Source organism: Anas acuta, chromosome 1, assembly GCF_963932015.1.
Source record: "Anas acuta chromosome 1, bAnaAcu1.1, whole genome shotgun sequence".
In the NCBI taxonomy this organism is placed as follows: Eukaryota; Metazoa; Chordata; class Aves; order Anseriformes; family Anatidae; genus Anas; species Anas acuta.
In genome coordinates this window covers 169,354,435-169,378,061 of record NC_088979.1, presented here as the reverse complement: position 1 = coordinate 169,378,061, position 23,627 = coordinate 169,354,435, and the positions used below count along the sequence as shown (strand labels likewise).

Below are 23,627 nucleotides of genomic sequence, written 5' to 3'. Positions count from 1 at the left end.
TGGGTCGCTTGAGTCAGAAAATGGTATGAGAACAGCCTTGCCTGCTTAGAACAAAGGAGGACCTGAAAGTTTTGAAAAGTTCAGTAAATAACCCAGCATTTCTGTGGCCAGCAGCAGCCCAGGCTGTTCATGGAAGGGACCACAGCAGGAGCACCAGCTGAAATTTGTGCTCCGGTGGCATCTCCAGGCCCCTGCCTCTGCTTCCCGCTGGTGCTGGATGCTGGTGCGCCCTGCAGGTGCTGGTGGCCTTGCTGCTGCCCCTGAGGCTGTGCTGCTTTGGGTTTGTTGGTCATCGAGGGAAGAGCCAGCATCCCACACGTGCTGAGGTACTGTGCAGCACAGTCGTTTGGCACGCTTCTAGATGCCCCAGACAGTCCAGAGCCTGCCCAGCTAGAGAAGGCAGCCTGCCTTTGAACTCAATATTGGAGAACTCCTGGTGAATGAGTCTTGACGTTACGTTTTCCCCCAGGCTTGTGCATTTGTGCAGTGCAGAGGTCACCCCATTCCCCCTCTGCCCTGCACCGAAGTGCTGCAGGACCCTGCGCTGGGCTGCTTTGGCCGGGGAGCTTGTGGGTTAGCTGTCCTCAGCAGCACGCTGCGTCTGGCAGGAGTACATGTATGAATGCTTGCTTTCCACTGACCGTTCAGATCATAAGGCAGAGATAAAAATGGACTGATACATCTTTAATGAGTTTATAAACCTCAAAGGGTCCTGCTTTCTTTTAGAGCAGGCAGCTGGCTCTTGATTCCATGCTTTGGCTTTCCTTCGTTGAGTACTCCCTGGCTCTTTTATGTGATATTGGAGAGGATTTCCAATAAGGAGTGGGATTTAGGAATGGTTTTTGGAAGCAAGGTGGTTTCTTTCTACAGAAGTAATTCTCTGGAACGGCTCAGACTGGCAGTCCTCGTGCTTCGAATAACCCATGAGTACCTTTTGTGAAAAACCTGTGTGCAGGCCTTTTCTCTATGTTATTGCAGAGACCAAAGGACTCTTCAGCAGACCACTTACCTCCAGGTGAAGCAAACCTCAGAAAGTCCTGTGTTAGGAAAAACAGATCAAATCCATCTTCCTCCTAATCACACCAGTCTTTTCTAGGCTAAAGCGAAAGGAGTGAAATGTCTTGGTCATTGCAAATATCTGACCTGAGGAAACTTCATTGTTATTTTCTTTTTCACCCAGCAGTTATGTAAGAGTGACGAGACTGAGAACTTTGTGGTTTATAAGCAAACATACAAAATGTTCTTCTGTTTAGTGTAATCTTTTGTGTTTTAAAAGGAAAAAAATGATTTTAAAGTTCACGGATAACCTAGAGTTCAGCTGTAAGCAACAGCCAGTGTCAGAGCAAAGGATGCTATTTTTTTCCTCCTCTTCGCTGCTTTTACCACTTCCATCTTTGGCAAACAGGATTCCTTTCGAGTTCTTTGTTATTGTAAGAGGCTGGTTACATGTCTTAGCTGGATCATGCAAATGACAATGTTTGTTCTTCGCAGCGAGATGATAGGAAGCAAGTTGGATTCCTACCTTTTAATTGTACTCCGGGGTAGCAGTAAACTGAGAAGCTGTTAAGGAAAGCTGCTGGGTTTATAGTATCAGTAAAAGTACCTCAAAACAGGAAGGCAGTTTTGAATAAAATAACAGAATATTCAAGCTTGTCATCCAGCTGAGTTTCAGTATCTTCTGCATGCCTTCCCTGTATAGCCGTGCTTCCTTTCCCAGCGAGGATGTGTGGCTTTATTGTCACATCCAGTCAGCTGCATGACTTTGATCCTTTACAGCAATGTGCTTCATACTGCAGGGTGGCTCTTAAACACACCACTTACAGGCAAATGCATGAAGCAGTGCAGAAAATGTTAAACATTAAGTCTGATGAGGAAGATTAATAAAGGCAATACTTGTGAGTGCAGAAGCACAGTATGGCACTCGCAGTTCTGTAATTTTAAAATACTCACTGGATAAGCATCTCCCTTGACATATGAAAGCGTATGAAAGTTTTGGAATGCAGGGACCTTTGTGGCTTGGTAATACCATGAAGGCACGTGGTCATCCATGTCATTTCAAGCAGGGGTTTTCCCATACTGCTGTTCTTCACTGCGGGCTCCGAGTCAAAATTCGGCTGGTGCTTATCTCATAGAAACCACAGCTGTCCCTCACCAGAGAGCCGGCGGTTTGTTGTGTTAGCTGGCTCTGGTTGCAGGGGAGATGTCCTCTGACTGCAGAAGCGTTATGGACTAGAGTTGGCAGAAGCATGCACGCTTGGCTCCACTCTGGTGCAGAGCTAACCTGTGCAGGTTGTCAGCTCAGGGTGAAAAAAAATCGTGTGTGTGTCCAAGTGCATGTTGAATTTCTGAGGCTGTTAGATGTCCTCTTCCAAAACCCACATAACTGTGTTTGAGATCTGGATTCCTTTCTGGAGCCGACCCTTATATTCAAACTTCTATATACTGGGTTTTTGCCTTACTAATTTTCTCAGAGAGCACTTAAAAATCTTCTCTAGGTGAGTACAGACTCTTCTCATACCGCACAGTAATGTAAAGGATTCCAACAGGAACTAGGGTGTGTTGTCTTTCCAGTTCTGTGTGGAAATGCCTTTAACTTCTTGTTTTTATGAAGCAGCCAACCCAGAATCCATAAGCCTTGCTGTAGGATACTTGGCTCACACTGCGTGAGTGGGTCAGGAAGTCAGTGGTTGGGGAGAGCAACTTGAAGCTGCTTAAACATCTTACACACTGACTGTGAACCAGTTCCTGTGCTGCTTGGACCTTGTTTTGCTAACTTCGTGGGAAGCTGTGCTCATTTTTCTCTTCCTCCAGAATTAATTTCCAAACAGGTTCGTGAGCCGAGTTTCCCTCACCAAGGGACTGAGTAGATGTGGGGAGCTGGGTGAGAGGTGAGACCTCATACAGTATCTCGCTCCCCTTCCCTTTAACCATTTTTCCTTAAGAGCAGCAAGTTGTGGGGTTATGTCACACCGCCTAGGAAAACTTTACCCTCTTGTTTGACCAAGTCTGGGTGATAACGCTGTAGTGCTTGCTCCACAAAGCAAATAAGAGCTGTTAAGAGCATGGTGTGATGTGAGTCAGGGGCTGTGTGTGTAAAACCGGTTCCTTCAACCCCTCACTTGGATCAGTACGGCTTTTCGGGAGGCTGCAAGATCAGGGAACCTCAAGTCTGCAGGCATCCTCTTTCTTCTGAGAAGTCCCAGTGGAGAGTGAGTCCTTCCAGAAGTGACTTTCAGTGCTATTCAGTTGACACTCTAATGCCTACACCAAAGGGATCCAACGAAGCACTTGTCATCTCCCCATGTCAGACGGAGGAGACCTCGTAGTAAAATTAACCTAGCAATTGGTAACATACTGAAAATAACAAGAAATCTGTCTTTTTATTTTAAAGCACAAACAAGCACAAATTGAGGTAAAGCTACCACGCGGTGTTTTCCATGCATTCAGATTCACTTTTGCCCCTGCAAATGGCAGCTAATCAGAGAGAAATCGTGTTTCCTTGTCGAAATCTAACCACTCACTGCTCAGTGCCCAGGAAATGTGTATTAGCAGGTAATCTACGCTGTGCAGAAGTCACTCCTAGGCACACAGAATTTGTCTGCCAAAGCTAGCTTAAGTATGTTTTGTGAAGTGTGAAATACACCCCAGTATCAAACTAATGGAGGTTTTGTTTCAGCATTGTTGCAGGCACACCATGTCATTAAACACAGCAGCCAGATTTTAAGGATTAACTTTTAAATTCAGGGTTCTTTTAGACTTTGCTGTGCAAATAATGTGCAGTTGTTACTGGTTTGTCTTTTATAGAAGGGATTAAAGGATTTTTTTCTTTAGTGTAACTGACAGCTCTCTGTGGTCTTGTGCCTTCCGAGGAAGTTCATGACAATGCAAGCACTTGACACCTAGGAAAATCAGGCTCCATGTCCTGATTCTGAACATATCAGTTCAGAAAAGTCTTTTCATATTCTGACCTGTTGAAGGTGATATTAGAATAAAAGGTTATTTGAAAAAAGTGTTTGAGGTCTGTAAGCCTCAAATTTATCACTCTGTGTAGCTTACTCTTTTAAAAACGCTTCCTAAAATGGCCCAGCTATTGCGACAGGTACTTTCAAACAAAATAGACTTGACAGCAGTGCTTTCCTCTAAACATGTTTCACACATAGCAATAGAAACAACCTCACTTTTGACTTGTCCTTTAATCTGAAGTTCCTCAGTGACACCTGATGGCTTCCTCGAGGCATTTAGCAGGCACAGTATGTGCAGTCCAGAAGTGGCAGCTGCCTCCAGATATGTGAGGATATTGGGTGAATTAAAGCACACCTTTGTAGGGAAAGGGTCTGCTTTCCACTCCCTTCTTACCATGCATTTCAAATCACTCCAGATTTTTAACTACAGAAGAGTGAAGTGCTTCTTTATTCCTTGGCTTTCACCAAGTGGGGAGAGACACATTCGGCTCTGTCTTTGTTAGTTAGCAGCAACCAACTTTGCTGTTCTGCTGGTACCCAAGTCACCAAGCTTTACTGCCTCTGGTTTTCTTTTGGCTTGGACTATTGTATGACCAAGAAAGCTCTACAGCTTGACCTGCCAGTCTGCTGACTTGTTGCAGGCAGCTTTTATTTTATCTCTATTTCCTCTTTTGCTCCTTATGTAGTGTGAATGGTATCTCTAAGGAACGGAGGGTTGAAGTGCTGTTTTTGCAGGCTGCTGTAGCTCACCTGCTCTCAGCGTGCCCCATGAAGGGGCAGGAAGGCAGCAGCTGCTGGAGGGAGATCAAAGGATCTGAACCAGACGGTGGGGCGAGCTGCAAGCAAAGGCAGAGCCCTCCCTGCGATGGGGCTGGGCTCTGGAGAGCTGCAGCTCAGAGGTGTAGTGCTCCGTTTCTTTGCCTTCAGCTGCGGGACTCCTTTTTCCAGCGGGGTTCCCCCGGGCTCGGTGCTGGTGCCCTGACTCAGCCTGGGCTGGGTGCCTGTCTGCAGCTCCCCCTTTCATCTCCTCCCTGCTTGCTTACTGCCTCTCCGTGATCTCCGGCACCTCCCGCAGCCACTCCTTTCCCCTGGCAGATAACAGCAGCTTGGGCAGGTAGTCGCTGCCCGGGGTACTCCCTGTAGCTGCTTCCTTCCCCCCAAACACCATTGTTTGCACCTCGCTCCCCATGGGGCAGGTCAGATGATCATCTGCACTTTCTAACCCAAGGTATTTTGGGGACAGCCGGCCAGTTTACGGGCAGGGAGCCTGCATAGGAGGCCGCTGGTTTTGGCAGCCGGGGGAATTGCAGGACCCTCCGCTCATGTCCTGTGCTGGTGCAGCCACACTGCAGGCTGAGCACCTGCACTTGGGCTTCCCACCTGCCCCAGATCTGCCCCGAGGAGGCGGGTGAAGAGCCGACTGATTGCTCTGTGGGTGGCTGGGAGATGGCCTTCACAGCCCTGCTGGTAAAGCAAAATGTGCCGGGAGAAGCCTCTCCCGTGGGATCAGGCTGTCTCCTGCTCTAGGAGGAGGAGATGTGTAGAAACTCCCCGTGTCATTCCTCAGGTGCTGTCCCTTGGGTGGTGGCAGGGTTTTGCTTTGTGCCAGCGGGATGCCCTGCCTCTCTGACCCGCTGGCAGCTGCCCCGGGGCTGCGATATCCTCGTGCACGGTCCCCTTTTTACTTCACTGCAGTTCAGGAAAAGTCAGTGTTCCCTCCTCTCCCCGCGCGTGCCTCAGCCCAAGGGTTTTCTGTGGGGAAATGGCAACATCAGGGCAATGGCAGAATTTGCAAAATGCTGAGAAACGCTTGCTGGCTCTGCAAGATAGATGAGGACACGTTTCTTCCATTGTATCTAATTCCCCGGGATGTGGCTGTGTTCGTGCTGCTCAAGGCAGAATTCTCTGAATCGTACAAGAGAGGCCAGCGAGAGGAGTAGCAGCGTGCCTTGGGGGATCGTATGGTTTAAAATACATCTCGGCTATAAATTGCAACAGATGGCAGTGGGACGCTTTGAGGTGGAATTTTATTCCAATAGGCCTTTCAAACAACTTTTTTTTTTTTTTTTTCCCCTCCAGCTTCCTCATCAATGCAAGCTTCTGGAAAAAATGTGAAAATGACAAAGGAAGCTGAACTTTTTTTTTGTTGGGTTGGTTTGCAGCTTCAAGTGAAAGGTCATAGGAACTTCAGCTCCATGGTGCCAGATGTAGGGTTTGCCTCTGCCAGTACTGCTCTGTTTTGTTAGCCAGGCTAGGGAAGTGTTGTAAATGGCGAGTGTGCAAGTGGGGCTTTTACGGAGTCTGTGTGTTTTTAGCTTGTGCAATGCATGTTGTAGGATCTGCATTCCCTTCTCTCAGTAGTGTTCATTTCAGTGAGGAAGAGATCTGTATTGCAAGGGGTCTAACTCTGCTGGTTAGCTGCAGGCTGTATGTTTGAGGAATTGTCTGAGGGTTGCCCCACAAGCCAGGTTTGGGTCCTCCCGGTGCCCAGGAGCACAGAAGCTGTCCTGTGGGTTTCCAGCCAGTGATCTTTCATCTGCTCAGGAAGGGCGTCCTGCGCCGCTGGGTTCCCTGCAGTATCTCCTTACTCCATGAAACTTGAATGCGGTCTTGAACTCTTGACCAGACACCTTATCTGCTCGTGCTTTTATTATCCTTTTAAGTGGTGGTGTTTCTTGTTTGTTTGTTTTTGAATATCCCTTGCAGCAAGATGGATGGCAGTTCAACCAATTTTTCTTTGAGGTCACTCTTTATTTGGTCTCTCTTCTTGGATAAGGTCATACATTATCATAGACTTAACTTCCTACGTTTCTCTTTGTTCTGTTCTGTGTGTTCAGACAGAAACGATGCCTTTAATTATTTTTTGTTCTTTACAGAAGGCTGCTAATGCTTGCTGCAGTTGAATGGCAGGTTTTAGGAAATACAAATTTGTCCTTCTTGAAGGCTGTGAACAGAAGTGGTGATTCTTGCTTTTCATTTTGCCCTGGCCAGATAGATTCATCCTCATGTTCCACAAGCGTGTAGGATTTGCAGATCTCTCTTGACCTGTCAGAATGAAAGCCAGCTGTAATAATTTCATATCTGCCTCTTGGGTTGAAACGAGATCTGGCTTCTGTGAAGGTTGTCATGTTACTCGGAGTGCCCGGCTTTCTTTGAGACAGTCACGGTCTCGTTGGCCATTTTTTTTGTGTGTGTCTCAAACTAAGACCTCTGAGCTGTTACTCTAAAATGTCTTCCACAGGCGTGGTGGATTTGCCCAACTTTCCCCAGACAGGGCCTGAGAAAACTTGTGCTGCTGCCTTCCCTGCAGCCCTTCTAGCAGAGCTCTGAAACAAGCTGGGGGGCTTTTTCACAGTAAAATACAACGACTTCAGATTCAGGGCTTGTACCTGAAAGTCATTGATGAAGCTTGAACAGGAGAGGGGAGAGTGGCCAAGTCTAGCTAAACTTGGGGCATCTCCCATCGTGTCTGCTGGCTGAAGGATGGCGTGCTGAAAAACAGAGGAAAGCATCAGCAAGGATAAGGAAGTGATTACTAAATGTTTCATCAGAAATAACTGCGTGAGTAATAACCAAGACGTATATTGCAAAGCAAGAAAATGTTTCAAGATATTTTGTGAGGAAAAGCTAAATAAACTCCTTCTCCCAAGAGAGGCGCTCTCGAAAGAATTGTTTAAAACAGTTTGGTCTGCTGCAGTCTATTTTAGAGGGGGGGGGGCAAGAAAACATGATCTCTGTGTGCAATGTTTCATCTGTTCCTGCGGTTATTTTTTCATTCAAGCCCAAACTCCCACGTCTTTTAGTTTATCATAGATCTTTAGAGAATAAATAGTCATTTAGAGGAATTCTTGGTGAGGTATGAGATATATATATATATGCCAGGGCTTAGTCATGTACAGTCAAGTACAACTGTTCTCAGTGTCCTTAAGTGCACAGTTTCATCATAGTCTTCATAGTTTTTTGACAAATTCTAGCTCTGTGGCACTCTTACCCTGGATTGGACATTCTAGGTAATAAAACTTAGCATAAATGACCACATTAAAGCATGTTTGTTTATTTTTAAAAACACGGGGTAACTAAGTCAAGTTGTCACTGGCTTGGAAAAGCCAGAGTTATTCCTCCTCCTTGTCTCTTTGAGTTAGGTTACAGTTCTTAATTACGTTACTGCTTGCCAGCATCCCTCCCACAGGCTCCTTCCCTCATCCAGGACGCAGGGTGTGTGGTGCTGATCTTGATGAGCCTTTCCCCTTCTCCTTATTGTGGAAAAGGTGGCATACGGCCATAAATTTCCTGCAAAGCACTCAAAGCTTGCTTTAAAAGAATCAATCATTTCAACATGGATTTTTTTTATTATTTTGGTATTTCACAAACGTTTGTCAACATGCCTTCCAATAATAATACATTAACAGTTCCTTCCCATCTGCAAATGCACTGCCACTTGTGGTTCTGGCTTTAGGATGTCCATTTGGTGGTAGGGTTGAAGTGTGTGATTCCTGGCTTTTCCTCCCAGCTCGGTGCAGATCTGTCTGGTCAGCCTGGCCGCGGTTCAGGACCCACTGTGCCTGATGCAGCGATGGGTTTCCCTTCCTATCTTGGGAGGTGAAGCATAGGGAACGTGTGAGTATCCGTGCAAAGCCAAAAGCAAGGTCTGCCTAGACCAGCATCATGTCTGGCAACTGCTAACAGTAGATGCCAGGGGAAGAGTAGAAAATAGGACACATACATGGTAATGGTTTGCCAGAACATTAGTCCAGCTTGTGGTGATCCGCAGTCTAGCTTATCTTCTGTGAGTTACCCACTTGCTTCTGAACCTGTGCAAACTTGCAGCACCCCCAGCGTTCTGTGCCATGGGATCCCACAGGTTAACTGCGTTACACACTAAAAGCACCCCATCTCTCTGTGCTTTTTGTCTGCCTCTTGCTAACGTCACTGGGTAGGATTCAGCTCGGAGCTGAAACACCTACAGGCAGGTGTGTGAGTGCATCTTAGCAGCACTGCTGCCAGAGGAGCTTGGAGAAAGGCAGCTCAGCACCAAGTCAACTTGGGTGAGAGATGGCTCCTCCTGCCCACTGCAGCAGCTCAAATGGAAATGAAACATTTTGGGTGTTTGGATACAGGTCTGTGCACTCCCCCCATTTTGTTCCCTCCTCTGTATAGGGAAAAATGTCTTCTATTTCTGATCTGGTCCTTTCTGACTCAGGTCATAAGTCAGCTCCCCTAAAAGGAGAGAACCTGCCATTAGCAATCATCTGTGAGTATTTTTCTGCTTAAAACTCCATTTCTGGCCAGAGATGGGATCCCCTTCTGCTGAGCAGTATTTATCTGAGAGGTTCCTGCCTCCTTCACTGGACTGCTTCCAGTTTCTGCAGTAAGGGACCTTGCAGACCGGGCTTTATTCCCAACCTCACAGTCACAGTTGCTTAATGAAAATACTGCCACAAAATGCTTAAAATGCCTGTGTTCGCAAGTGCGTGAGGAAAACAGCATTATGTGGAGCGTGAAGAAAAACAATGCTGTTTTGCTCAATACCGTAAATGAATAAGCTTATTCTGAGGTTTTGTGTGGCTGTTAATGAAAACAAGCATAGCAGTGCTGCTCAGAAAGATCTGTGCATTTACTGAATTATTTAAACAGTAGGAGGTCCTCGAATTAAGCAACCCTTACAAACCACTGCCGTACACATCTCCGTTAGGATACAGCCCGGAGTTTTGTGCCTGCGCTACCTTTCCCCACTGGTTCCCTGTCATCCTTCTGGACTCTGTAGCTCTCCCCTGTTGGTCACAGCTGCTCCAGAGACACTCAGCTGAATTTATGTTGTGGACAAAACAGCCTTTTCCTGCAGCTTTCCCCTCTGCTGTGACTGAGCAGCCTTGGCTGGAGTTTTGAGAGGGAGAAAACATATTAATATGCAGTATCGTGAACCTTGGCTCAGGCATTTAGCATTGATCGAAGTTACAATCAATTGAGAAATGTCTGCTACAATTCTAGTCAACGTGTGTTGGTGCACTTGGCTTCATTCATAGAGGTAGCGGTTTGTGATTTTTAAATAATCTCTTCTCAAATCACTGTTACAGCTCACATCCAAGTGTCAAATTTGCATCTGTCCACAGAAAGCATCTTTTGTAGCTTTCCGTAGCCCTATTTATAATGCAGCGTACCTAAACCCATCACTTAGTGGTCATGTTCAAATTCGTGGTAAAGGTGATAGCCTGCTCTTGCTCAGCACTTCACTCTCCAAGCATGTAATTAAAGACTGCCAGATTAGACGCTGCTCCTCGTGCCTACGTGTGTGTTCATGGCAAAAACTGAAATGGTCTTCATTCCTGATTTGAGTGCAGGAGTGAAAAAGACTGACTTTCCCCATCATCCAGCTGCAGAGAAAGTAAATTAGAGGCCTCTGAAGGGGCCAGGTGTCCCTTGGCAGCATTTCGATGGCTCTTGTTTCTAATAAGCAAGCTGCAGTTTCTAAGTCCGTCTGGGTGGGGGGAGGAGAGTTGTGTTCTGCTGTTTGTAAACCTAAATGAGGATGGTCGTGCTCTCTCAGCTCCTCTTTCTGATGTTACTTTATAGTATTCAATCTTTCTACAGCGGATTTTTTCAGTGCTTTTTGTGCTCCAGAGCTACCAGGATCACGCAGTGATTTCAGCTGCTTGGATGAAGACGCAGCTAACAGCGAGGTGCTGGACGTGGTCAGACATCACGTTTTGCAAACAGCTGTTGTGGTGGAAGGCAGCCGTGGCCCTTCTGCAGGAGCAGTTTTTCCGCCCTGAAGCAGGCAGATCTGGAAGATCTCACGATGGTAGAAAAGTTGATGTGAAAATCTGGAATCCTATCGCCAGCATTCCTGATAATTCGGTGTTTCAAAACATCCTCCTAAGCAGATATGTGGCACTTCTTGCAAACCAAAGCGCAGGAATGCTGAGATTACGGTTGCAGAGATAGTGTTTCTGTGCTGCGTGTAACGTTTCAGAAGGGGTTTGCTAAGCCTGCTATGTACAGCTGATTTGCGAAACATTCCCAGGAATCTCCAGTTGTGCTGACATTACCCTCAGCCAGCAGGGACTTGCAGAAAGGTTGCAGGGAGGGTAGGAGCACTGGCTGGGAGGAATCCTGATAAGCATTTGATGACCGCAGCCCGTGGCCAGGAGGGCTGGTACGCCAGCACCTGTGGGAGGACAGCCTCTGCCCCACCCTGGAGGTTGCAGAGCACATCTCCGCTCGGAGCTGGCAGCTGGCCGCTTACCTATCACCAATATTATGTATTATTAGCATGTAATAAAAGAATCCACTTCTGCGGTGACAAGCAGTCTGTTACCAATGCGATTGCAAAGTCTGAGCTAACAAAAATGACAGCGTGACTCCTTCCCCTGCTCACACGCACAGGAATTCCCCTCAAAGCATTTTAAACTCAGCTGGGGTGTGGGTGCCCTGCATGGGCAGGGAGAGCAAAGAGCCATCGTCAGTGGACGCCTGGGATGTCCTGAGCAGGCAAGGAGTGTAGCTCCATGGCCGGCTTGAGTCTGTAGGGAAAGGTGAGCCTCTTGTCTAGACATGTCCTTCGTGGCTCCGGGTGCTCTGGGAGGCCATGGCCCTGGAGCAGGCCCTGCTGGGCATCACCACAACCACCCACGGCACCGTGAGTCCGTGGGAGGGCGGCTGGGAGCAGGTGTGCTTCATTTCGAGTATAATTATGTGGCTGTGTAAAGCTGCTTGGGAGTACGAGTCTCCTTGTAGCACCAGCAGTGTCAGGATGGAGCTTGTGTTGAGCAATGTCTTTCCTTAGGATGGGAGTGAGCTTCTTATGGCTTACTAGAAATGTGACATTTCCTGGTCTGGTAAAACCTGTAGTATGTTTGGGGCTCCTGTTGATTTTCCAATAAGTTAAATTACCAAGATGTACTGCACTGAGAAATGGCATACAAAATGTGGCTTACTGAAGCAAAACCAGGAGGTGTGGTGGCACTGTGAGTTGTACTCCCCACAGCGTTATCTTTCCTTAGGATCACTTGCATCCTTTGTAGTTCACTTGTTTATATTACCTCTGCTCTTTTTCTGAAATGCTGATTTTATAATAGTACAGCCAGCTGCGGCTGGCTTCTTCCCACTTTGCTTCATAATAAACATTTGATTAAAAGCACGTAATAAACTCCCTTTAAAGTCCCACTGTTTCCACACTTTGATGTTGGCATGTTATTTTTTTTTTAAAAAACAACAAAACACAAACATGTCTTTCCTGTGTGCACACATGTGCTTCTGTGTGTGTCACCTTGGGATGTTTATGGAGCCTGTGTAAGTGACTACACTTATTTCATTACTAACAAATAATCCTAATAAAGTACGATTGCATGAAAATCTACTGATTTCATTAGCGTTTAAGAATGAATGCTCCTAATAGTCAAGGAACGGGTTCTGCCATATTGAGAGAACTTTCTTAGGCCCAAGGATGCCTTGTAATTTATGTGTAAATGGGTGACTTTTTGCTATGTTACTGTAACTTACAGCATTCGTAATACAGCTCACTGAGATGGAAATCATCGTTTGGATGCTAAATGAATGCCTTTTTAAAGCAAAACCAAAATAAAACAACAACAAAAAAAGAGCAGCCAATGCTACCTGAATTTGCTAATTTGAAGAGTTTCTGTAGTCAGGTTACACAAGGGAGCTGCTGGTAGAAACCTGATGAATTTCAGTCTTCTGGCCAAACTGAACAAGTTTGGAACAGCAGAAAAAAATAAATATATTTCTTAAAATTGTTACCGGTTTGGTTTGGGTGCGTAAGGCTGATGTCCCTCACACATGGCAGGCCTGCAGTTATAGGGGCCTTGTTACCAGGCCTGTGTTGCACAGTCCCTGTAGGAGAATCAGTACGAACTGACTGGTCTGATCACAGGCCCAACGCTTCTGTCTGTGTCAGGAGTTACAGATATGTTCTGTTTTTTTTTTTTTTTTTCCAACTTTGAAGAGATTCCCCTTGACTGTTTGTTTTTGATATACCCGTGTATATTGATTAAGTAAGAATGTCACTAAGAAAGGCATTATTTGGTTACTTAAGAAAGATTCTTAGGCTAGGACTATATTTTTTGTTAGAGTACAGGAAATGTTAATGGCAATGTTTCAGGGACTTTTAATAAAAATTCATTTGTGGTTTTGCTTTGTAGAATTTGCTGTTTATCTAAATGATCTTTGATTCTACTGTCCTCAGCTTATCCTGTGCCTGCCTGTGAGGTGGTGACCTGTGTTTTTCAGTGTGCTCTGCCTTCTGAGGGTGTTTGTTGGGGTTGTGGTGGGTCCCGACTCTCCCTGTTCTCTTTAACATTAACAAGTATGTTTTTTTATGGAAAAAAAAATCTAGTAGACTCTCTTCTCCCTCCACCTGAAATGGGTATCAATGCTAACAGATCTCACGTCTTCATGAGCTTCGTGATTACATTTCCTGAAACAGCAGTTGAGGCTAAGGAAAGGTGGAGTAACAGCAGCGTTTCCTTGTGCCTGTAACATCCTGCCCATAAAAGCAGGGAAATAGCTGTTTGGAAAGAAAAAAAGAACAACTTCTGAACTTTGTTGTAAAATCAACACATTCTCCCGTTTGCTGCTTAAGAACAAAGCCTGTAAGTTTTTTCCCCTTCTCTTGTTTCCTGGTGGCCATTCTCCAGCATGGCAAAATAACTTGCGTTTGGAGTCAGGCCATGCAGTCAGGTTGTAAGCCAGCAAGCCCTTTTCTCCAGGGCAGGCTTAGTGCAGTTCTCCTGACCTTTCCTCAGAAGAACAGTTTTGTTTATCCAGCTTTTCCAGTGGGATACTCATTAACCATATTTTAAGGCCTTCTGTTCACACCTCCCATGAAAGCCTACTCGTTGTGACCTCCTACTCCCTACTTCTTCTTGCCCTGTGATTCTCTTTGCTGCAGACCTGAGCAGTGGTTGTTTGCATAGACTGTAACCTTTTCCTTACCTTGCTACAAGAACCAAGATTACAAAACCACTTTCCCATACTAATTCTTTTTAGATTGTCCCAGCGTGGATTTCTAAAAATTGAGGCATCCGGGTTCATTTGTGAGAAATAAATGCGTGTGTATTGTGGAGAAACAAGTTCATACTGACACTAGGCAGTTGGCTACTATTCTGCAAGTGTATTTTTGCAAAAAGGGCTGAGTCAGATAAGGTTGTGGCAGGTTTCCATTTTTGTAATGGTAGTAGTGTTTTTTGTCTTTCTCCTTAGAGAACATATGAGTTGTGAAGAAATGTGTCCTTTTTTCAGTCCCACTCTGCTCACAACTGAAGTGTTGGGTAGCCTGTTTAAATGTGCATATGAGTAATAAAAATAGGGTGTAAAAACGTGGGATTAAATCCCCTCAGAAAGCAGATTATCATTACCATACTGATGAGGTTATTCAAGGCATAATCTCACTGCATAAATTGCTGTTTCCTCACAGTGCAGCAATCTGAGGATCGGGTACCACCTTAGCAATGTGAGCTTGAGATCACTGGGACACTGTGACATTCGTGGTGTGGGGTGGAATGGCTGGGGTCCAGACACCTCCTGCCTTTACCTACTTCTCAGCTGAGCCCTGTGACTGCATTCATCTGCAAGATGAAAATAAGTTAAACCAGGGAGCTGCAGCAGTGTAAAAGACTGCCTCGAGCCCTTCCTTTCTTTTCCTTCTTGTTGGAACTGCAGTCGAACCTGAGCTCTGAAGCTTCAGTGAGTTCAAGCTGGAACTTGAGTCAAATTGAACCCAGGTGGGGAAAAGAACCAAAAACAATCTTTTTGTTGCTGCCTTGAGATAGATAGATCATTGACTAAAGGGATGTTTTTATTTTTGCTTCCTCCCAGCATTTGATATCTTAAGGCTGGAGATGTTAAGGAGGTAAAATCCTATCATTAAGGTTAATGTAAGTTGTAGCATAGCAGTACATGGTGGTGGTGTTGAGATGGTCGCCTGCTTTACCTCACCCCCTTTTTTTTCTTGAAATACTGAATTGAATTTTTGCCAGATGGTACCCGGCAGCAGTAGGTGAAGCTAATGGTTGTGCTGTGCTTCTTCAGAAATGTCTTTTGGCTACTACCCTATTTTTAATAAAACAAGAGGCTGTACAGAAGGTTGCAGTCGCTACACCATTAGTGGTTAATGAAGTATGCCAGGTGATCTAAATTTTCTGGAGTGTAAAGTAAGAAAAATCCTTCACACAGGCTAGTCTGCAGAGATGTCGCCTTTGGTTTGCTTTTTGTGAAATACCTCATTTGGATGCCTCTTTGAAGAGACTAGTAGCTTCTTTGAAGAGACTCCCTTTTAATATTTCTGTGGAAGTTGTGTAGACAGTTAATCACACAAGGTACAGTGAGAAAGCTACTATTGGAGTAAAGATATTTCCCATGTGCTATTTAATGAAAACCTCTCTCTTTCTGTTAAAACAAAGAGCTGCAGTCACTGAAAACTTTATCAGGCGTGGGGTTAGTTTTTGTCTCTTACCATCTGATGTGCAGATATAAAGCACCAGTTACGTAGGATGACTGTAAATGCATATGAAGGCCTTGTCGTAATCATATTCAACATACTAAGAAGATGCTTTAGCTTTTTGGTGGCGTAGTGGATGTATACTTTATTAAAGACAACAGTGATTGCTTGCCCCTAGATTATTGTGGGCTTTTGAGGCCTTTAGAATGAGGACTTTAGTTGTGCTTCCTGAGTTTTGTGGGGTTTCTTAAGAAGCGCATGTGGTAGGAGAGGGCTTTTTCTGTTCAGAAAAGCTTCAAATATGAGGTCAGCAGCAGATGAGTCAAGAGAGACCCAGTAGCTTCCTCAGTTTTTTAGGGAGCTGTACTCAGCGAGGAGCTCACCCTCACGGTCAGCGTGTGCCTGAGAAGACCACGGGTCTGTTTGGACAGCACTGTTTTCACTGCAGCGGCCTTGGTCAGGGAAAGCCGTCTGTCAGGGTTGTGCTGTATCAGAAGAGGCAATGTATTGCATCATGCTTCCTAGGTCAGAGTGACTACCGTGCCCTTTATAAGAGCTTGTGTTATTTTTCTTTCAAGTAGGAGAAATCCAAACAGAAGTGATGGGCTTGTTGGGAACATGGCCATGTGCAGACTCTCCATTTCTAACCCGAGCCCTGAAGCTGGGCCTAAGTAGGAAGCTGTTACCTTTTCTTGATGCAGGCAAGCTTTGTTAGATGGCTTAAAAAATAATTTGATGACCCAGTCTGTGAACTACCCAGCCAAACCTGGGAGGGGATCGCTGCTCTGAAGCTAAAATGGCACAAAAGCCTGGCCCAGCACCCAGCTCCTGCTCAGAGGAGGCTGAAAGCCCAGCGGGCCTCATGCTGGAGAGTGGGCACGGGGAGAAGATGGCAGATCTCAGTCAGGCTGAATCTTCCCCCACAGTAGTTCCCCAGGAGCTGCTGGTTGTTCTCCAGTGCCAGTTTTGATGTACAATGTAGATAGCTGCATTTGAAAACCGGGGGGTGTCATTGCAAACCTCTTCCTGCCTCCTGTTGGATGGATCCTGCTGGACTTCCTTTTGGGTTCACATGCAGATGCTGTGGGGTAATGACCCAGGGTCCTAACTTACCTCATTGCCTGATTGCTAGCTGGATGAATAGCTCAGCTTTCAGACAATACTTAACCTTCTTTTCAAGATACACTAATTAGACTTCTATGCAGTATCTTGTATAAGCTCGTTTCCTAACTGCCTGCTGAAAGCTAGATTTTGTTGTACAGGTCTCAGAGAGGCTGGCAATCCATTTTACTTCATTAAACTCCTTATCTGCTTAAATAGTCAGCAATCAACTCGCACACTTTCTGTAGAGAAGACCCTAAGGAAGGGGGTTATTTGATGTTTCTTGCATCTAATTTTAATAGATGCAATTTGCAGAATTGAAGCAGCTGTGAAATGTTACTTAACTCATGTAATGTATTGCTTTTAAAATGTGTCATAATATGAGAAAAAGAGTGCAAATCTGCATAAAACCTGCTGTGTCTTTGTGGATAGACTGTAATGCCAGCCGTTGGAGACTATTCTTCATACAGTTGGTTCTCACTCTAAACAAATGACCGCCTTTTAAAAACTGGGTTGCGTGCCAGTAGTTAAAGTACAGCCATATAGGGTATGGCAGGCTTTGTAACTAGGGGTTTTCAGAGGTGAGGTCATGATAAACTTAAATGAAACTTCAGTAATGTTAAAGTCACCAACAAATAGATTTCTTTCACAATGCCTGAATGTTAACTGTGTTTATATTGCCCCTGTTTAAAGGAAAATAATTTGTTAAAATGAATAAAAGGAAGTTAGTTAAAGTTCTTGTTTTCTTTCTCTGCTGATTAAGTGTTCGCCATATAAACATATAAATGTTTACATCAGAGAGGTCAGGCAGGAAAGATAATGCTTTGCTTTACCCTTTCATTAGCATGCCAACCCACATAGTGTGGTGGTACTTGGGGAAAAACTGGAAGCAGTGGGAAAGTAACAAGCATTTATTGAGCGGAATGCCTGTACTTTGTAAAATTATGCCAAAACTGTGGTAGTTGCCAGTGGCTCTCTTTGAACATGGTGAAAGTGCCTTGGCAGAGGCACCAAGCTGCATCACAGGTATCTTAGTTAAGGATTTCTGGCAGATCTGTAGCGTTCAGGTTATTAAATAAAGATCACCTATGCTTTGGTGCACCTGTCATGAGTTCTGCTTGCAGCTCTGCTCACTGCAGCTCTGCTCACCACATCTCAGGAGAGGCATGCTGGAGCTAGCTGCCCTGCTTAAATGACCGAGAAGTTGAAGCAGCTTATCAGGAGAGAAGGCTAAGGAGTCTGGGGCACCTCATTTTTGGAGAGGGGGGAAAAAAGTGTATGATTACAGTTTACAAAGTCACAAAAATGATGGATAAGCTGATGCGAAACTTGGGTTCACCAGGTCCTATAGTACTAGGATTAAAGGGTACCCAGTGTACATAACAGAAGTTTCCTTTTATCTCAACAGAAGATCGGTTTAAAGCAGATGACAGTCCTTCACACTACAGTTGTGAATTTCTGGAGGTGCAGAGATGGGCAGCATCGGCAGGTTCACAGAGGGTTTGTGCTCTTGCATAGGCAGCAGGTCCATAAATGGAGACTAAAAGCACTCAGAAGGGAGGTACCCTCTGCATTCCTGCTGCAGCAGTTCTGGATGCCAGCAGAGAGGCTGCAGGAAAGGCTCATGTGCTCTCTCGAAATAGCCTTCATTTCTGCTGCCATCGCAGGCGGAATACCAGGCTGGATGGACCCTACACCTGACCCAGGCGGGCGTTTCTGCTGTTGCTGCCTCAGGAAGGCATGGTGCAGGTTGTTCTTACTTGCTCTGTTAGGATAAATTATTTAAGACTCAGGTCAGCAAAGCCTGTGCAAAAAAAACAAAAAGTGTTTTGGACTGCTTCCCTGCCCGGTGTGCCACTGAATGGAGGGTGGGAACTGGGTCACACTGAGTGCGGAAAGAAAAAGACACTGAACAGGATACAGAGGTTATTCTGCCTACATCATCCATCCTGACAGAAAATGCTCCGTTCCCTGCCCCAGAGAACAGTGTCAGCCTGTTCAGGAGGACACAAGCGTTTCAAGGTGCAACTGCGTGAGAAGGTGCTGAGCTTAGAGCTCTGTCTGCTTTTCGTTTGTTTTTTAGTTTGGGGCGGGGTGTTTTGTTTTAATTTGGCTGTTTCCTCCATGCTTTTCTGGCTGTTGGTGTGTCTGACCATTTGTGAACGGAGAAGACCAGCATCCACCTTGATTCTCAGGCTTCCTCATGAAAGAAGGGCACATCTTCTGAGTATGAATAAGAGAAATTGCTGTTGCTGGCAAAGTTGCTTCGCTCTCAGGAGAGTTAAGATGGGGAAAAAACGCAATGTTTGTTTCTAAACCATGTAATTGCAAGGTTTATTTTCTGTGGGAGTGCTGGCAGGTTGTAGGAAAAGGAGCATTTTTTTCTTGCGAAAGCAGCTATTGAGATAAAAGTAATTTCAGTGTTTTCTTCCCTGTATTCTCTACTAGGCTTTTGTTGTATGATATATGTTAGTTAAATCATTTCTTAAATGCAAACAGGATGTAAATACTATGCATTAGTTTCATTCTTTTATTACTAAAGGAGATGTAAATATACCTTTTCTTTTTAATGTAGATTTGGCTGCATTTCTCATTTGACAAAAAGCTATTGTGCTTTAATTCAGAAATGATTCCTAGCCATGACTTAAAGCAAGATCAGTGCATCTTCATCCATTTGGCTGAATCATAGCTCACTGTATGTATGGGATTAATATGATGTGTGAGGACAGGGGATAGGGACTGCTATTGCTTAAAAGTTGGCTTGAGCTGCTGCAGGTGTTCAGTTGTTTAGATTTGTGACAAAACTATTGTGATGTTCCCAGGATAGGTTTACCTTTTGTTCATTCTATTTTCCTTTGTCTATCAGGCCAAAAAGTTAAGAGGAACTTGGTTTCCAATTCCTCAGAGGTACTAAACTTCTAGAAATTTTGTAGAAATAGGAGGTTACAGGAGAGGCAGCTTCTTGTATCACCCTATAAATAAATGTCTATAGCAGCAGTTTGGTGAAGCTGTGCATCTGTCTCAAGACAAGGATCCTGAGGAAAAAGGCTTCAGGGTTTGGGGTATTTTTTTGTTTGTAGAACTGTATCGTAGCCTAATTCCATAGCAGCTTTCTAGCTGCTGAGGTTAGAGCTTTCTCTAGGCTTTGGCAGTAACCGTGGGACTTGGACTTTATGAAAGTCCCAGATGTGATGTGATTCTTTCCTGGGACAACAACTTGATTTGCAGTTCATTTTAATTGTAATCTGTGCACTTTTAGTTGTGCTCCTTGAGGATTCGTGCAGAACTGGTCTCTGTAGGCTTTGTGTTGGGCGTAAGTGTAAGAAAGGGAGTGATTCTTCTCCAAACTTCTGTCATGCAATAAATGAGATGTGTGGGGGGTGTGGAGGGGACAAAGAAAAAAACATTTTCTGCCATTTTTGTTGAGAGGAAGCTCAACTGTGAAGAGGCATTGCCTCATGAGTTTTAATGAAAGACCAGCTATTTCCCTTGGGAAAACGAGAGCACTTGCCTCATTTCCCTCTTGCTGGCAGCTGTTGCTTAGGAATTTCATTCGCGAATGAACTGCTGCTTTGGTGACCTGAGGAATGGTCTTAATACGAATGTCCATCAGTGTTGTGTGCTGTAAGGATTGGGAAGTACAGTGTGATTTTCCCAGGAAGTTAGCAGCTTGGACTGGTAGTGGTGTTTTGGACCCAAAGACACCATCCATACAGATTCTGATGTATTTAGCTGTCTTCTTGAGATCAGATTTTTATCTTTCACATCTGTGCTGGGCTGAGGAAATACCTGGTAGCCTGAGAAGCAGGGAATGAAAGGGGACCAGGAGCTCTGATGAGGAAAACACACTTCATCGGGCTGGGAGGAGGAAGCACTGATGACATGGCAGCCATTGCTGAGAGTATCATCTGGCTAAGTGATGCAGGAGCTGCACCTAACTCAGGTTTGGTTTTCGATTTTGACCAGAATAACACGGAAATGTTTGTGCATTGTTTTGTACGGAAGATCCATTTTTTTTTTTTTCACACATAAACTGCTCTGCTGATTGCGCTTCCGCAGTGATTGATACGTACACAGATCTGTGGCTAGGAAACTCATTGCCAGGCCTAACTTTTGCAGAAAGGCAGATTTGCAATTCACAACATTCAGATTTTGCAAGGTGTGCGGACTGGGTGTTTTACAGGGGCCTGGGATGCCCCAGGAGCCGTGTCGGGGCTGGCAGAGCGTGCCTGCGGGGCACGGGCTGTGGAGGAAATGGCGGCTGTGGCCTGGGCTGGGTGAGCCAGCCCAGGCAGAACAAGACCAGGTCACACATACTTATCTGCAACATCTAAATCTCACCTCTGAAATGCCTTCTCTCCCCTGAGCTTCATTTGAAATGCTTGAGGTCGAAAGAATTGCTTTCACAGCAGTCCCACACAGAGTGGGTGTGACTTGAGCCACTTTGCGGCCATTTGGGAACAGCGCGACATGAGTGTGTTGCGAAGCCTGGTGGAGATTAATTTATTACTGCTGTTGCTCTGCTGTTGTTGGATGCCTCAAGGTCTTCTGCAGGTGGTAGGTTTATCTGCTGAGATAGCAAGGTGGAATTTGATCTGCTGAACCTATGCAGAGATATAAGAGGAGGTTTCCTTGTGGTGCGTCTTGTTATGGTGTGACACGTAAGTGAGGAAGTAAGAGTGCTTGAGTTTGCCAAGTCCTTCCCCACCCACCTGTAGGCACACTGGTAAAGGATTTGTTTGTTTTAACTCAAGACGTGGCTAGACAGCTGTGTGGCAACAGCGAAGTGCCACAGAGCCTCTGGGAAAAACTGCATACCATCTCACCAACATGCTTTACTGGCATGTTGGTTATGTGTAATTAGGAAAAATTAAAATACACAGGTGCCTCAGATCTGTGTGTGGTATTGAATGATAACCACTGCGCACAGCTGACCCTGTGAATCATAGCGGTCCAAGGCTTTGTGTCCGTGACGGGCTCGGTGAGGTGTGCCTCTGTGGGCTTTCTCCTGATGTGCTTACTGATGTGCTTACCCTATGGTGCTTACTGTCGCTCAGTCTGTGTGACAGCAGGGTGATTCTTCGTGTGTCTGGCAGGCGAGGAGGTCTCTTTGCTCAGTTCAAGCACATCCACCCCCCTCATGCACAGCTGGAGCACCAGAGCTTTTGTTTGGGAGTGGGATCCTATCTCGAGGCTCATTCATGAAGACCTTGGGCTTAGGTTTCCTGTTGCAATTAAAGGCGTGTTTCCTTTTCTGGGACTGATGTCCTCACTGCTCACACTCTCTGGCCTTGATCAAGGATGGTGGATTGGGGTGAAAGTGATTACTGAAGTAAACAGGGTCTCTGTTTCTTGCGTGTAATGTTTTTTCTTGAAAGGATTTGAGTCTATTCTTTAATGTTTTAATCCCCAGTAGTCTCTTTCTTTTTTTTTTTGTATTCAGTCCATAGTTTTGCGTAATGTACATGCTGTTAGGATTAGTTGAGGCACAGACTCTGGTGGCTCAGGAAAATGAGTTACAGTGATGTTTGTTGCCAGTGTACTACAGAGTGAAGTTCTCTCAACTTTTGCGTAAACAGGGCTCTATATTTTCTGTGTGCTGAATTAAACTTTGCCAAAATCGCCTGGACTTCAGTGTCGATGCAAGGAGCCAGGAACTGCAGTGGCACGTTCAACCAGGGACTGGTAATGCAGCTCCGTGAGGGTACCATGCATCCCCCAGTGCCGCCAGGCACTGTGCGGCCCTGTAAGGAGCCACCCCTGGGGAGACGGGCCCCTCTTTCTCTCCCTGTGTTCCTGTCTGTTTTTATCTATTTTTTTTATTTTCCCCCTCCATCTCTCTTCTACTTTTGCAATGTAGACAGGTCGTTTACTTGCTGTGAGCCTTGGGAGCTTCTCCTGTCTCCATTAAAGGCAATACCTTCTTTGTGTCATTTCCATTTGTAAGTCCTTGCTGACAGATTCAGCCTTTGAAGTTGCCCAGAAATTAATGTGATGATGTTACTGAAACAAAGGTTGAGCTTTAAGCAAAGGAGAGGTGAGGAGCGGTCTGTTTCCTGGTTAGTGTTTTCTCATGATGGTGCTGCTGTGGGTGACTGCAGTAATCACAGTCACAGCTCTGACAGGGTGGAGGAGAGATACCTGCTTGAACAATCACCAGTGAAACAATGACAAATACTAAAGATGAGGTGTCCATTATTGGAAACTCAATATCAAAAGTGTTAGGAGATTGAAGAGGTGTGAACTCCACAACATGCTCATCTGACAGAAAAAGTAGCCTTGGCTGGCATCTATGGTTAGGGGCTCGTCTGCAGCTTCAGAGGCTGGAAACTTTCTGAGTTAATCTTTGGGTTTGTGAAAGCAGTCAGACAGATGGTAAAAGCTCTGTTGAGTTTGTGTGGCCAGTCCTGGCCCATTCTTAAAACAGTGTTTGAAGACAGCATTCAGAACACCTACACGTCCAGACTCTGACTATGGGTCATTGCTTTTGGTATTCATTTTGAGCATTAAAAAAACAAAAATGTGTACGTTGATGTCAGAGGAAAAAAAACTGACAACAACGAAAACCACACTCACATACAGTTTTGTTTTTTATCTGCTCATTTGCTCCCAAATTGAGCACTACAAAGCTGTAAGAGCCCCTGAGGAGATGAAGAGAGAAGTTGAGATGAAGTTGTATTTGTAATAATTATGGCAGTTTGGGGGAAGGGGAAAGATGACAAATAGAAGGGTAAGAGAGATTAATTTCTCTAGTGGGACTGAAGACTTGGATTCTGAAACCACTTAGTAATTTGCTGTTTTGTAATAGATTAGGTGGGGTTTGGCGACTGTGCAAGATGCTACACATGCTTAGTAAGAGCAGTGCTTAAGGAGGGCTGTCTGGCTGTGTTCCTTTTTGCCTCGGTGTCCTGATCTGTGAAGTAAAGGTGTGTTCTCCGTGTTTCACAGGAAGTCAGCATTTGAGTCCAGATCAGAATTCAAGGTTTCTGGCTCCCGGCTCTGCACTCAGGCCACGCCTTTCTTTTTATAGCTATGGGAAAAAAGTCAGCTCCAGCATGTCATTTAGTAAAACACCATATAGGAAAAGCAACCCTAAGCCCACAGGAGCT

At 45.2% G+C, this 23,627-nt stretch overlaps 1 protein-coding gene across 4 annotated transcripts in view; it reads left to right on the top strand.

The window, feature by feature from the left end:
* The window catches only part of RASSF3 (Ras association domain family member 3), an 88,335-nt gene that overhangs the window by 57,764 nt on the left and 6,944 nt on the right, over positions 1-23,627 (top strand). Inside the window, exon 1 of one of the 4 annotated variants that reach the window (XM_068669314.1) lies at positions 18,244-18,267. The exons of 2 other annotated variants lie outside the window; for them this stretch is intronic. In XM_068669314.1, coding sequence (XP_068525415.1) covers positions 18,259-18,267 — 9 coding nt within the window. In that variant the 5' untranslated portion in view covers positions 18,244-18,258. Of the gene's footprint in view, positions 1-18,243; positions 18,268-18,437; positions 18,559-23,627 lie in introns of those variants that run through there. One more of the 4 variants, XM_068669312.1, reaches the window with a different exon arrangement.